This window comes from Pocillopora damicornis, chromosome 14 (assembly GCF_964200805.1).
Source record: "Pocillopora damicornis chromosome 14, jaPocDami1.2, whole genome shotgun sequence".
Taxonomy (NCBI): Eukaryota; Metazoa; Cnidaria; class Anthozoa; order Scleractinia; family Pocilloporidae; genus Pocillopora; species Pocillopora damicornis.
In genome coordinates this window covers 12,104,062-12,120,000 of record NC_142683.1, presented here as the reverse complement: position 1 = coordinate 12,120,000, position 15,939 = coordinate 12,104,062, and the positions used below count along the sequence as shown (strand labels likewise).

General features: G+C 38.8%; 2 protein-coding genes and 1 pseudogene across 2 annotated transcripts in view; 2 read left to right on the top strand and 1 right to left on the bottom strand.

Moving 5' to 3' along the window:
- Positions 1–1,543, top strand: part of LOC149034473 (COP9 signalosome complex subunit 8-like) — a gene marked incomplete at its 5' end in the record, with an annotated part of 6,379 nt that extends 4,836 nt beyond the window's left edge. Inside the window, one exon of the mRNA XM_089194878.1 lies at positions 1–1,543. This exon is cut by the window's left edge and continues 59 nt beyond it. Coding sequence (XP_089051004.1) covers positions 1–24 — 24 coding nt within the window.
- On the top strand, positions 202–6,774 carry LOC149034472 (sterol 26-hydroxylase, mitochondrial-like; annotated as a pseudogene).
- Positions 6,775–7,173: 399 nt separating this feature from the next.
- On the bottom strand, positions 7,174–12,781 carry LOC149034471 (uncharacterized). The gene is made up of 4 exons (XM_089194877.1): positions 12,181–12,781; positions 10,431–12,096; positions 9,444–10,310; positions 7,174–9,083 (listed from the first exon to the last, which is right to left on the bottom strand). The coding sequence occupies exons 1-4, from the start codon at positions 12,778–12,780 to the stop codon at positions 7,555–7,557; spliced, it is 4,662 nt and encodes a 1,553-aa protein (XP_089051003.1). The 5' UTR covers position 12,781; the 3' UTR covers positions 7,174–7,554.
- Positions 12,782–15,939: the final 3,158 nt, after the last annotated feature.

Sequence of the window (15,939 nt, the reverse complement as noted above, 5' to 3'; positions counted from 1 at the left end):
TATGTGTCATTTTTAGAAAATTAACTTAAACTTGAAAAGCAGCAATACATTTTAAATATAACTTGTATCATCTGAGAACTAGCATTCTAAATGTAAATAACTTCATTAAGACCAAAGTTTGTTGTAGTTTACGGACTCAAAGATGACTTTGTATCCAGTAAGAAAATGTAGGCAACATGCTTACACATGAAGGTAGCAATTATGGCCTTGGTCACTGGAGAGTCTCTGTGTCTCAGTGTTAGAATGTGGGAGTGTGGGATTTGCAAAGACCAAAAACAGGAAAATGAAGATACACAAGAAGTCAGTCATACAACATAAGCCAACTACATGATAGACGAGTCTTAGGCAATCACCAATTTACAAAACAAACTAAATATGTGGAACACAAGCCACAAACTTTTTGCTATTACCAATTTACAACACTTGCTATCAACAATCACCAACAACATCAATGGCAATAATTTTTGGAGAAAAAAATTGGCCTGTCCAGGATCAATTACAAATAAAAATTGTGTTGGACTGTTGGGGTGAACTAACTCAAACACCACAAACAGACAGGAGGCGCCAGAGTCTGATCAAGAACTGATTTTTTTAATGGGCGACTGTCACTCTTTTCTTAATGACTCTTTCAGCCGGGGCCTTAGTACACTCTTTAAAATCCTATTGGTAGGCATGTGTGGGCTTACCAGACAAGTGACCTTGCCAGATTAAACGTATTTTTAGAACCACCCCAAACAATTTCAACAGACTTTCCAAATCAGAGAACAACAAAATACTCGAGAAACAATTGACTTCAATAACTAAAAACCTAAACAAGATCTCCGGTGGAGGACTCTAAGCAAGGTGAATAGATAATCCTAAACATACTGTGTTTGGGATTGTCTGCTTGCAGACCTCCAGTGGCGATTATTGTCCGAGAACAAAGCCCCATCATGATGGTCCAGGTAAAATCACTCGGAAAGCAAAACTACATATATTGTGTGGTCCTGCATCACATTATCAAACAAGGCTAGCAAGACTGGAGATTATCCAACAGGCCGAAACAATTCCCAAATGCTTAACCAAAACATTTGTAATTTCAGCAGTTCATATAAATCTACACGAAGTGACATTTGAAGAGTGTTCCACCTGTTGTCAGTTAATATTAAAAAAAAAAAAACGGAAAAATGTATTCCCTCTATTAATTTAGCAGAATGTAAATTAGCCATTAGGTTTTTTCGGCATGGTGAGAACGCTGGACATTTTCATTAATTTCATTGCTAAACAACAAATGTCAATTTTAACTAGATGCATAACTGTGTGAACTCGGGCTTACTTAAGGTGCATTTAAATTAGCAATTTTTGTGGCAATTTTCAAAAATTTAGTTAATTTTGTCTTACAGCTTTAGCTGAACATCTTATAAACTGAATTTTGTGATATCCTCCAGCGTTATGCAATATTTGAATGCTGTTGATGGTTGCAACAAGAGAAACAGTGCTATTCAGTTTTAGTATATTCAATTAGAGGCAGTTAACTCTCATTAAAGAGCAAGAGGGAATAGATATATTTTGACCTTTTTGTGGGTTTAAAAATACATGTCATACAGAAAACTGAAAACCACATCAAAAACCCTGTGCATTCGCTATTATTTCTTACAAGATTTTCAAGAAGTGATTTGCTGTTAACTGAATCAGACAATATTCCTTTACTGTAATCACTTTTAAGATCTAAACTTACTTCAGTTCCACAAACATCAACAGTTTTTGGCATATCATCTAACGGTAAATACTTGTTCAAAGATGAATTTTCATATAATCTTTTGCCATACTGAATAACATTATATAAGGTTTGAATTCCAACAACTAAATGATTTTATTACAGAGTAGCAGAGTGAATAACCAGCCACAGCACAACTCACATTTAACTTTCTGGTTTCACAGGCATGACTCTGAAAAAGGGTACTATTTTGAACTTTATTACTGTTAACCCCTTTCAATTCAAATATATCATTGTTATTTATACTCTGAAAATAATGTACTAAGTTATTCAGTGATGATACTTCAAGCAGCACACATGTACTTGAGGATGGCTTCTACCATGAATATCACTTGCATGAGAATCGAATATATTCAAGCCCACATTACCTTTACAATAGATAGCAACTGCAGTACATCCTATTGTCAAGACAAAATTGTTGAAATTTTTGGATATAAGTGATTGAAAGGCTCTATCTAAGGAGGTACCGAACTGACATCCTTCTATTGTAGCTTCTTGATGAATAGTACCAGTGTAGCTTTCACTGTATTGAAGTTCATAGCATTAGTCTCGAACACATTTAAAAGTGTGGGTAATTCTTCCTGCATTAAAAATGATTGCCTGGTTAACTGAGACAAACTTGAATACAACTGATTTCCAGTATTCGTTAGTGACACGAGATCAGTAGCAGAATTGATTCCTTGTTTGTTATTGTAAATCAAAGATCGATAGAGCATAAACTCATTGAAACACATTGATGTCCTGAATTCTGTCCAAATACCAATTCATTAGCATGGCTATATGGTGCCATTATTGTTTTGTTAGGGACAATGTACATTGGAGTAGGACCAGGGTTTTTCTCTATATCTGAACTCAGTTGAAATTTACAATAGTTTGATGTGTGTGTCTGACTCTTATAAAGACACATGGGTCTATTACAAGAAAACGTTGATCAGTACCTCTTTGCTCTATACTTCAATTTAATTATCCTTTGATATACCCTTACAGAACAATTCAAAAAATACTTCTTATCATGTTGTGTAACTTTATTTAATCTTACCCTCTTCGTATTAAGCTTACAATCATTCTTTGTAACTCTTCTAACCTTCACATAACGACGTAGCCAAGAGGACTTCGGTATGCTTGGACGAATACACTCATAAACAAATTCCTTCAGTTTTCTGCCCTTTCTTCTGAGACGTTTCAGAATAGCTTCTGGTATTCTACTGGGCTCTCGATCACGTCTAAATACACGGTTCTGTTTACATGTAAACATAATATGAGATAACTCCTTTGATATAGCAGGTTTCGCTTGATATTTCTCAATAAAAGGTTCACTCGTAAAGGATCGCTCGTAAATTGATCTCTCGTAAAGTTCGAGGACCGACCCGTTCCAAAAACGCTCCACAAGTTTTAGTGTGGGTCTACTGCGAACGGTTTGTATGTACATTGGGCGTAATAGCCATCGAATTTCTTTCGCGTGCATCAAGCAAGGAATTGTCCACAAAGGCAGCCATGCTCTCTAGATAGCTCTCTAAGGTTCATTCTAGGCATGCGCTAACACTTCACGCTTGCGCTGTAGTGGAACTGCGTTTTGTGACTGAACGCAAAAAAAAAAAAAAAAAGGAGCCGAATTTATACCTCGGGCGTTTCCTTCGGAAAGCCCGAGTAAAAAATCTCTGACGGGGTCTTGAAGTTGAGTTGAAGGATGACTTATTTACGAATGCCTTATTGCTACTTCGCGTTTGAAAATCCCGGCTTAAGGCTGGGTGAATTCAAATTGTCAATCGTATTAATTGTTCTTGGCACTGGCCTTCTGCTAGAACGGTTTAATACAAAGAAAAAGGATTTTTTTCGTCGAAAAAATGAAATTTAAGCAGAAGAGATTGAAAAGTACCAAATTTGTCGTTGTTTTCTATATCATTTTTAAATGATTCAGAAGAAAGAACTCTCAAAGAGCCTAAAAGTTTTTGGAGCGTTCTTTTGGAACACTCCTAAATACCGTCAAACTACTTACTGTGACACTTTTATTCAGGGGCAATCAAACAATCAGAGTATGTTGAATATGTAGGATCAAGGGAAAAATTGCACTTCTTAACGAGCTTTATTACGTCAATCGTCTATCTTCATAAATGATGAAGAGCGCTTCGTAACTCTTCATGATATTTAAGATGGTCTTTTGTAACGTTGACTGGACGAAAAATACTTTACCTCGTTCCTTAGTACTCGAGAGAAAGTGATGCATCTTTGAAACTAAAGGAAAATTTTGAAGGGGGGTGGGGCTTTATTCACCCAATAACTGTATCCTAGCCTTTTTTTTTATAGGTACTTAGTAGTTATTAGGAAAGTTAGCTTTCGACGTCTTCTTCCACCGCGCGAATTAAGGATAATCAAGTTATTTCTCAACAATTGTTCGTTCAGATGATTTAGAGCGGAGAAGCCTGGAAATAGTAAGATGTGTTTTTAGAGTGGAGAAGCCTGGAAGTAGTAAGATGTGTTTTAAATAAGCCGAAAGTAGGAATCTTCCATTACTATCATCAGTCTGACGACAATTTAAGCGCAGTTTTCAAAAGCCGTTGACAAGAACCATTAAGTGTTCCATAGGTCTGCCAATTCACGTCCGAAAGAAGGTAAAGAGATTTGACCGACATTAATTTTATTTACGCTGTAGAAGTCAATTTCTCCTCTTCTGATGCATGAAGTCGGATGTGAATGAAATGTAAAAGCTTTTTCTTATTCTGCTCATTGGGTGTAAGATAATTCTAACACTCTTCAGAGAAAAGACAAATAACAAGCAATGATTCTTCTCTCAAGCTTCGCAAGCTAAATGACAGAAATAATTTGTTTTTAGATTAGGGTCCGATAAGATATCGGAGGGAAAGAAAAATAACTTCCAATGCTAGAAGATGCATGAGAAAAAAAAATTATCTACAGTCGAACCTGTGTTTAGCGGTCACCCACTGGGTTAAGATGGCTTAATACAAGTTGACCGCTTAATAAAGGTTTCACAGTAAGGGGGTATCACAAAAAAACGACATGAAACGGCATCTTGCGCCAAAGTCGAACACTTAATGTAAAAATGCTCGCTCAAAAATACGTACCGTTTGCATTTGAGGTTGGGAGATAAACATGGGTTAAAGTTTACTTGAAAGCTTGCCCTTAGCTTTATTTGAGTGGGTCCGCTCTAAGTGACCATTAAAAACAGGTGGAGGACAATGCAAACAGGCTGTTGGGACTTAGCAAAGGGTGACCACGACCGCTTAATAGAGTTCATAATTCTCGTATTTGAGGAGAAAAATTCTCGGAACTCTGACAGCTGGCCGCTTAACTAAGGGCGACCGCTTAAGTTTTTTTTACGGTGCCGCTCAACACAGGTTGGACCACAGGTGGCCCAAGCTCCAGCTGTGAGATGATCATCTAGCGCAATAAGGGTTATGCCGTCGGAGATTTTCTGGCGAATGCAGTGGAGGTCGGTTTTTTGCCACCTTGGTTTTACAAGATCTATGAGACCCAGAAAGTTAAAAAGTTTTTTGATAATTTTGACACGATGTACGACTACGCCGAACTATTTATCGGGAGAAGAATCAACGAACTGGAGGAGAAGTCATGCAAGCCATCAAAGGAAACAGAGCGTGACCGAGCTGGCTTCTTCAAGTTCCTCCTGGCCAGCGGAAAGCTGACGAAGGATGACCTGTTGGCGAGTGTAATCGATGTTCTGTTTGCCGGAGTTGACACTACGTCCAACACGATGCAGTGGGTTCTTTACATGTTGGCCAAAATCCTGAGAAACGAAGATTCTTCGACGAGAAGTGCTCTCAGTGGTAGGAAATTCTACCTTTTCAACGCCGGAAACGCTCGCTCGTATGCCATACCTGAAGGCCTGGTTACGAGAGACCCTCCGCCTATACCCTGTTCTCTCTGCTATCCCGCGAAGACCGAAAGACGACATAATATTAGGGGGCTACCATATCCCTGGGGGCACTGCTCAAGTTGAATTCCTTGTTCACCAAATGGGGCGAGATGAGCATTTTTGAAGATGCCGAAGCGTTTAAACCGGAGAGATGGTTGCGAAACACAGATACCGCTTTGATCGAATCAGCAGAAGCTTTTGCTTCTTTTCCGTTCGGATTCCAAACACGTATGTGCCTCGGTCGACGTATTTCCGAGTTAGAGCTTCATCTGCTGATGGCCAGAATCGTACAGCAGTTTGACATCTCTTACCCACCGGAGGCAGAGAATGTGGAGCCGTTCATGAGAGGGGTCACCATTCCTGACAGACCTGTTAGAGTGCAGTTTGTTGACAGAAAATGAGTCAGGTTTTCATGTTGCCGCTTTCACACTGCATTGCAACACTGTTTTGAGCTGAAAGTGGGACAAATTCTGATGACAATTGCAACTCGTTTAAACAATCCACACCTATTGGATCGAAGTTATTCAATAAGTCACATTTTATAAGCCAGTTTGAACCATTTCAGCGATCCCCTACATCTGATGAATAATTGTGTTATTAATCTTCAGAATTATTCAGTGGTGTTACTTGAAGGTCACATCTTCTCGTTAATAATTTTTTGTATTTTTATCAAAAGTTCGCTCGGTAATATATTTGCTTCGGTGTTCTGAAATACTAGAAAAGTTATCTTGCTAAACTGTATATATATATGTATATATTTGTGTATTTCAATACATTTCAACGGTCTTAGGAACTATTTTTCTCGCATGCAAACTTTTGTAGTATACAAATTTATTTGGTATTCTTTCAGTTTTCATTGAACATTTATTGTCTTGTAATTCACAGATATGGCACAATAGTAGCAGACGAAAAACCTGTTGAGTTTTTTTAGTCAACAAAATGGAATCCCCTACCTAAATTGCCCTTTGATAATAATGTAACCTTTTCGTGACGTTCAGTTGATTGAACGGAGCGAAATAGTAGCAGCAGAGGGAAAGTGAAGGATAATGAGGATACAAAAGTATCTATGAGCATACAAGAGTCTGTGTGAGGATACAACAGTATCTACATATAGGGGTATCGATTACCTTTTACACCCTAAGATCAGTACGTATATTCTCCACACTGTTTTCTATACATTTCCCTCAGGTGCTGACAAGGAGATTTTGATTAATAATCAAGAGCTCTTGTGCTTGTTGATCATTTTCATTATTCTTATGACCTCGATGTTTGATTCAGTAGTGATACTGTGAGGAGAAATTAGATGCTAGTCACTCCTAGGGGTTCAAGGGTTAAATTGATAAAACTACTGGGGTTTCTATGAGAATACAAGGGTTTGTATTACTGTACGATTAGTATAAAGTATTCCCCTTTTTTTATTGTGTTTATTTTGGCATGTTAAACCACAATATTTTTTTTCAAAAGCCTTGCAAGAAATTTCAAAAAATTTATGCTCAGAAAAAACTTCTTTTGCAAGTTACACATTTGTTTAAAAGTCTCTTGAATTGACTGACTAATCGCCTTTGAAAAAGGATTAAAAATTTTCTTTCCTCGAAGAACTAATCTTTGTTCGAAACCTAAAAATTGTCACACTTGCTTGGGTTGTTTACTGAACTAAAAACTTAAAAAATAAATTGGAGTTTTTAACTTCGGAACTCCTATAAAGAGATAACACTATACGCTGTCTTGTTTCAGATTAAAAAAACTTAGATGTCTGATAAGCATTTTACAGAAATACTCTCCTCTGTGTATCAATCCGAGTTTTCCTTCGTGTATGGTGTCCTTTTTCTACAGGCTAGTAGTTAAATGGTTCTGAGCTTAACTAAGTTCAGTTCATTCTGCCACAGAAGTTTTATCAAAGTCGTGGCTCTTAAGGTGCGCTAGGCACCGGCCAATTTCCAAAATCAAATGTCACGTTGTCGCCCATGATCATAAATGGCGCCCATTGAGAAACTTTATCAAAGTCGTTATTTCTCATCCACTTCCTGGCCTTGTGGAGAGATTCACTTGCGCTTTCACCGCGGTACAAATGTTTGTAGAAACAAGTCATGAACTGCTCCGTAGCTGTGTCATCCAGGGTCCATCGTGCCGCTAACACTGAACGAGCTCCGGATCCTAAGAATGCTCGGGCAATTCCAATAACTCCCTCGGTTCTAATCTGTCCACGAGCACTGTGACAACAACTAAGCACCACTAGTTTAGCTCGCAACCGAGTTTTTGAAATATCTGCCATGGTCAAAAGATAATCTTCTTCTCGAGGAAAAGGTGGGTCTAGAGTAAGGTGCTTAGGAGAAAGAAAAATCTCCCCTTTTTCAGGATCTCCATGCGCAGCAATGTGTATGAGGCTCACTGAATTTATCGCTTGGAGTACAGAATGCTTTGTAGCGGACTCTCCTGTCAAAGGCGTTACGCCAAGAAGTGTTCCAATCATCTCTGCTTCCTTTCTTGCACACGGCAATGGTATCATATTTCTGCACCCTCCCTTGTAAATCACCTTTCCAACCACAGGGTCACCCACTATCAGAGCCCCGGTCTGACTGTGATGGTCTGGAGGACTGTCTTGCACAAGCTTTAGAGTCGTGAGAGAGGGAACCAGCCGAATCCTGCATGTCTCTGATAAATACTTTCCTCCTTCGTCAGCTAAGGCTGCAAATGGCACTTGGTACACACAGGAATCAGGGACAATTATGATCTCGGGCTGCTTCAGTAAACTAGCCACGGGAGCAATGATTATCTTGTAACACAAGTGAAGACTTGTTTTGAAATCTTCGGTATCACAGTAATGCAGCCCTGATCGGTTGTTGCTGTGAAGTGACATCAGTTCTTTAAAAAACTCATCTAACTCAGGGACTATTCCGGTCACCTTGTTTGCGTCCAGGTTCACTTTCTTTTCTGAAAAAAGAATAGCTCCCGTTGCTTTTATTATCCAAAACCGTACATGAATTTCACCAACCGAAATGTACAGGCATGCACAGTCTGCTTCTTTTCTGATGATCCCTTGAATGCCACACCAAGATTGTGGATCGCTTGAGATCTGAACTTGAACAGAGTACTGAGCTGTCATCAAGTCGACCAGGCATCTTGCCCTTCTCAGTTCTTCGACGTAAAGGGCGTCTTCAGGCTTTCCAGTAGAAGAAAGCAACCTGCTGAACAACTTGTAGGGAAAGGTGCCGTACTTTTCTAAAAGAGATATTTGAAACTCATCGTTTTCTTTAAGAAAACCTCTCAAAGTTTGGAACTTTTGGATGCCTTGAAAAAGATACGAAGAAGCCTCTTCAAGATGACCTTGTGACGCCATTAACACCGATAGATTACAAAGGCAGCGAAACTCGTTCAAGTTGTGTCCAATATCCCTACTTAATAGAAGAGCTTGCTTAAGGTATCCTTCAGCTATGTCATTTTTACCAAGAGATTGGTAACAAAATCCTAAATTGTTGTAGCAGACTACTACTTTTTCTCTATCACCGATGTCCATGTAACTTGTAAGGGCTTTCTCGAAATATTCTTGAGCCTTGTCGTATTCACCACGCTTACAAGAAATTGCACCAAGGTTTGTGTAGTCTGCTGTTTTTCCGCTTCTGTCATCGATACCCTTTCGAACAGCCATTGCCTTCTTTCGATAGTCGTCAGCCTTTGCATACTTGCCAAGTGAGATAAACAAACATGTCAGGTTTCTATAGCTTATTGCTTTTCCATTCCTGTCACCAATTTCTGTTGAGATTGCGAGAACTTTCTCATGATATTCTCGGGCCTTGTCATATTGACCGAGTGATTGGAACAAAGTTCCTAGGTTTCCGTAGCTTGATGATTCTCCATTCCTGTCACCAATTTCTATTGTGATAGTGAGTGCTTTCTCCTGATATTCTCGGGCCTCGTCATATTGACCGAGTGATTCAAACAAAGCTCCAAGGTTTCGGTAGCTTGTTGCTTCTCCATTCCTATCACCAATATCTATTCTGATAGCGAGTGCTTTCTCTTGATATTCTCGGGCTTCGTCATATTGACCGAGTGATTTGAACAAAGTTCCTAGGTCTCCGTAGCTTGTTGCTTCTCCATTCCTGTCACCAATTTCTATTTTGATAGCGAGTGCTTTCTCCAGATATTCTTTTGCCTTGTCATATTGACCGAATGACTGGAACAAAGTTCCTAGGTTTCCGTAGATTGTTGCTTCATCATCCCTGTTACCAATTTCTATTTTGATCGCGAGTGCTTTCTCCTGGTATTCTCGGGCCTTGTCATATTGACCGAGTGATTGGAACAAAGTTCCTAGGTTTCCGTAGCTTGTTGCTTCTCCATTCCTGTCACCAATTTCTATTGTGATAGCGAGTGCTTTCTCCAGATATTCTTTTGCCTTGTCATATTGACCGAGTGATTGGAACAAAGTTCCTAGGTCTCCGTAGCTTGTTGCTTCTCCATTCCTGTCACCAATTTCTATTGTGATGGCGCGTGCTTTCTCCTGATATTCTTTTGCCTTGTCATATTGACCGAGTGAGTGGGACAAAGTTCCTAGGTTTCCGTAGCTTGTTGCTTCTCCTTGCCTGTCACCAATTTCTATTTTGAAAGCGAGTGCTTTCTCTTGATATTCTTTTGCCTTGTCATATTGACGGAGTGATTGGAACAAAGTTCCTAGGTTTCCGTAGCTTGATGCTTCTCCTTGTCTGTCACCAATTTCTATTGTGATAGCGAGTGCTTTCTCCTGATATTCTTGGGCTCTGTCACATTGACAGAGTAATTGGAACAAAGTACCTAGTTTTCTGTAGCTTGATGCTTCTCCTTCCCTGTCACCAATTTCTATTCTAATAGCGAGTGCTATCTCCTGATATTCTCGGGCCTTGTTATATTGACCGAGTGATTGGAACAAAGTTCCTAAGTTTCCGTAGCTTGATGCTTCTCCATCCCTGTCACCAATTTCTATTGTGATAGCGAGTGCTTTCTCCTGATATTCTTGGGCTCTGTCACATTGACAGAGTAATTGGAACAAAGTTCCTAGTTTTCTGTAGCTTGATGCTTCTCCTTCCCTGTCACCAATTTCTATTCTAATAGCGAGTGCTTTCTCCTGATATTCTTGGGCCTTGTTATATTGACCGAGTGATTGGAACAAAGTTCCTAGGTTTCCGTAGCTTGTTGCTTCTCCATCTATGTCACCAATTGCTATTGTGATAGCGAGTGCTTTCTCCTGATATTCTCGAGCCTTGTTATATTGACCGAGTGATTGGAACAAAGTTCCTAGGTTTCCGTAGCTTATTGCTTCTCCATTCCTGTCACCAATTTCTACTGTGATAGCGAGTGCTTTCTCCTGATATTCTCGGGCCTTGTCATATTGACCGAGTGATTGGAACAAAGTTCCTAGGTTTCCGTAGCTTGTTGCTTCTACATCCCTGTCACCAATTTGTATTTTGATGGCGAGTGCTTTCTCCTGATATTCTCGAGCCTTGTTATATTGACCGAGTGATTGGAACAAAGTTCCTAGTTTTCCGTAGCTTGTTGCTTCTCCATTCCTGTCACCAATTTCTATTGTGATAGCGAGTGCTTTCTCCTGATATTCTCGGGCCTCGTCATATTGACCTAATGATTGGAACACAGTCCCTAGGTTTCCGTAGCTTGCTGCTTCTCCATTCCTGTCACCAATTTCTATTTTCATAGTGAGTGCTTTCTCCAGATATTCTCGGGCCTTGTCATATTGACCGAGTGATTGGAAAATAGTTCCTAGGTTTCCGTAGCTTGCTGCTTCTCCATCCCTATCACCAGTTTCTATTTTGATAGTGAGTGCTTTCTCCTGATATTCTCGGGCCTTGTCATAATGACCGAGTGATTTGAACAAAGTTCCTAGGTTTCCGTAGCTTGTTGCTTCTCCTTGCCTGTTACCAATTTCTATTTTGATAGCGAGTGCTTTCTCCTGATATTCTTGGGCCTTGTCATATTGACCGAGTGATTGGAACAAAGTTCCAAGGTTTCCGTAGATTGTTGCTTCATCATCCCTGTTACCAATTTCTATTTTGATAGCGAGTGCTTTCTCCTGATATTCTCGGGCCTTGTCATATTGACCGAGTGATTGAAACAAATTTCCTAGGTTTCCGTAGCTTGATGCTTCTCCATCCCTGTCACCAATTTTTATTCTGATAGCGAGTGCTTTTTCCTGATATTTTCGGGCGTTGTCATATTGACCGAGTGACTGGAACAAAGTTCCTAGGTTTCCGTAGCTTGTTGCTTCTCCATTCCTGTCGCCAATTTCTATTCTGATAGCGAGTGCTTTCTCCTGATATTCTTGGGCCTTGTCATATTGACCAAGTGATTGGTACAAAGTTCCTAGGTCTCCGTAGCTTGTTGCTTCTCCATCCCTGTCACCAATTTCTATTGTGATAGCGAGTGCTTTCTCTTGATATTCTTTTGCCTTGTCATATTGACTGAATGACTAGAACAAAGTTCCTAGGTTTCCGTAGATTGTTGCTTCATCATCCCTGTTACCAATTTTTATTTTGATCGCGAGTGCTTTCTCCTGGTATTCTCGGGCCTTGTCATATTGACCGAGGGATTGGAACAAAGTTCCTAGGTCTCCGTAGCATGTTGCTTCTCCATTCCTGTCACCAATTTCTATTGTGATAGCGAGTGCTTTCTCTTGATATTCTCGGGCCTTGTCATATTGACCATGGGATTGCAACATTACTCCGAGTTTTGCGTAACATAGTGCCTGGTGATGTGTGTTTCCCATCGTTTTCATGATGCTGATTGCGGATTCGTAAAATTTCGTGGCCTCCATAAATTTGTTTTGTAACTGAAGTATTTCTGCCAGGTTTAAATGTAGCCATCCTTTTTCAGCGGTGTCATTGGAATCTAGGTATAGGAGGAGTTCTCTGAGGTACTTTTCTGTATTTATGTAATCTCTTAAATAAAAGTAAGAACAAATCATGTTGTTGTAGATGGCTCGGAACGTTAAGTTTGTCAAAGAACCATCGATAGCCTGCGCCTGACTGTGTAATATAATCAAACATTCTTTGTAAACCTCGACGGCCTGCAAAACGCGACCAGTTTTGCGAAGGAACTCGGCGACTACCATACCTATGGAGATAGCTGACATAGCTTCTTTTATGCTGTACATCTTGACCTTGAAAATGGAAGGAAAAATCCATGGTGAGATGTCGGGAATTTATCAAATTATTATTTTTTTGTCTCGTATGCCAATCTGGCTAAGTCCCTCTTTCGAAGTCAATATTTCTCCACTGATTGGGCGATCGCCCAAATTTCGGACAAAAATTTTGTTCCCTTTCATAGACTGCAAATGTAGTGAGTGTAAAGTAAATACACATTGTTTCTTTTGGCCATAAAAATGATAAGTTACCCATTGCGTACTGGCAACGGCTAACTTATACCCACCCCACGGGCCTACCCCAATTATCCATTACTATTGGAAAGTGAAACTTCCGATACCAACATTTATATACATTCATGATATCTTCCTGAGCCAGCCATTTTAATATTTAGTAATAGCATTGGAGGTCATGTTCATGACTGGCGAAAAGTTTAATTTTTCACAGGCTTTTTCCTTTCGGGATAAAACCTCAATACTCTTTTGTGCCGTATTATTTCTAATTTTGGATTTTATAGCGTCAATCAAAACTAAGGATATCGCTCAGCGCAATCTTCCGCTTAGTGTTAGAGACAAATTTAGTTTTCAAATCGTTTCCAGTTCTGCTGTATTCTGCCAGCCATCAGTTGACGGTCTGTACATCACGGATCAGTTTAAAATCAAAAACCCAATTCTCATTTTCAACTCTTGGATTATTGCGCGCATGCGCAAGAGCGAGTTATATGATTTGGAGAATGGCACTCATTCGCTCGCTCGATTGGTCGATTCCTGTAAACTTTTTTTCGATTTTAGGCTTTGAGTGCATTTGATAGTTTTTGGCGAGTGGTAAACAAACGAAATGGCGACCTTTGTTGCCAAGAATAGTGGTGGGGTGAAAAAGAAGCCAATGATGATCTTAAAAGAGTTTTTTTTTTATTGTAGTTTCAACAAGCGGTGCCAGCGACTGGCAGGCGTGCGAGGATTCACACTGAAATAAGAGAACAACATTCGATTCTCATAAAATTGTAATTTACAATCCTTGAACTTGAAAACAATCCGAAGATTCATTAAAAATATCCCTTACTCCGAAGCGCTCGGAGTTTACAGGTGTTCTAAAGGTTTTTCTGTTATGGCGTGAGATTGGGAACAAAATAGATCATTACATATCGTATCTTGTATTTTTTCTGTGTGAAGCAACAGGAGGTGCCGGCGACTGACGAAATTACAAGTTAACACGAGAATCAAATAACACCTATACAAATAATTTTGGCTACCGATTTTTAGTGAATTTTTAAAGAACAATTTTCTTTTAAGTTTCAAAACAATTTGAAGATTCAAAATAAATATTACGTACTAAAATGCGAAAGTTATACACCACAAAATTGATAAATAGGCCAGAAATGAAATTCTATCTCGTTCTTTATTAAACGTTGCCTAACACGTGACCAAAATCTGCCCACTTGGAAATCCAAATGACGGTGTCAGTCTGGGCTTAGTTATATCACTCAAAACTCGTTCCCGTTTGTCTCATTTGATAAAGAGGGAATCATTAATGTTTTCATTAAGACAATATTGCCTTGATTTTCCAATATTTACAATGATGGACAGTAAATTTTTACTTTTCACCCACATTTACTTCCAACCTTTTCTTTTGAACCAGAAACAAAAATGATATATGGTTAAAACACACGACATCATCCACCCGTGTTAAATGCAATAGCATGATCATTTCAATTGTAATGCCTTCTTAACCCAACGTTACTTCAGTCGTTTCTTGCTACATGTCTTAATAATAATCGCATTTCCTTGCAACAAGTTCGCGTTTCTAGAAATTAAATAATAAAGTAAGTTTCCTTTGATCTGCTTCCTAAATTAAAAATTTATTATGACTCACAGGTTTTGCATGTGTTCGGAGAATGTTCCATATTAGTTACCTCTGAATGAAGGTCCTGTACTCTATGGCGTGTTTGTTATAATTGTCCGTGCATAATCGATATGCACTTTATTTGATGATCTTGCATTTTGATTGTGTAAATCCTTGAAATAACTGCATTATTTGTCGATGTTTTTGGAAAAGTATTATAAGATATCGAAATATAAACAATAGTATTTTTTTCCTTTAAATATCTCATTCAATGTGAGAAGCCATAGCTTCTTTTCAAAGTGAAGGGGGGGAGGGGACAATGATATTTCCATATGCACTTTATGTTGTTATTCTTATGAAAAGTTTTTTGAAGCTTTCATAACGATACTAGTGTTGTTTGGATTTTTGAAACAGTCAGCATTGATGAGAATTTCCTTTTGGAGTTAGAAACGTTCCTTATTCATTTTAATGATGGCTAAGGGACTTGTATAAGATTGTCCGAAGGAAGTCAACTTTTTCCTGAAAAAGTAGAAAAACTCTATGGTAAATAGTCGGTAATTTATTAAAATTATTTTTTTCTCTCATGTCACGCCATCAAACTGAAAGTAAACGGACAGAATCGGCATAGAGCCAAGAACCGTCGAGAAAATTTATACCAATTTGTCAAAGTCTTTCTTTCGGAGTCAGTTATTTTCTGCTGAAAGGGCGATCGCCCGAATTTCGGATAAAAATCGATGGGGCGTAGTTCGTGGGGGCCAGTTTTGTTCTTTTCATAGACTACAAATGTAATGACCGTAAAGTAAATAAATATTGTTTCTTTTCGACATAAAAATGATAAGTTACCCGTTGCGTTCCGGCAAAGAATTATTTGATGACTCAGGAGAGAAACAATCACTCGATACCAAAATTTTTATAAGTTTATGATATCTTCCTCAGCCAGCCATTTTAATATTTAGGAATAGCATTGGAGGTCGTCTTGATAACTGGCGAAAAGTTTAATTTTTCACAAGTTTTTTCCTTTCGGGGTAAAACGTCACTACTCTTGTATGCCGTAACATCTTTAATTGAAGATTTTATAGCGTCAAACGTAAACTAAGGATGTCGCCGACGCAATCTTCCGTTTAGTCAGTAGAAACAAATTCAAATCGTTTCCAGTTCTGCTGTATTTGCTGTTAACGGCATGTACATAACTGATCGTTTTAGAATAGAAAACTACAATTCCTCAAATGTTATCTGAGGGTGTATAAGTTTATGTTTTCACTATTTGTGTTGAATGTCTTTGATCACAGTTTTCATTTTTCCTTCAAGATATTAGAAATTGGTAACAA

What these genes read in the sequence shown, in the direction of transcription:
- LOC149034471 (XM_089194877.1), bottom strand. Translation starts at nt 12,780, where the DNA reads ATGTACAGCATAAAAGAAGCTATGTCAGCTATCTCCATAGGTATGGTA. An exon ending in ATCAAGCTACAGAAAACTAG is followed by an intron (nt 10,311 to 10,430) that starts GTACTTTGTTCC and finishes ACGGAAACCTAG; the next exon opens with GAACTTTGTTCCAATCACTC. An exon ending in GTTCCAATCACTCGGTCAAT is followed by an intron (nt 9,084 to 9,443) that starts ATGACAAGGCCC and finishes CTCTTGGTAAAA; the next exon opens with ATGACATAGCTGAAGGATAC.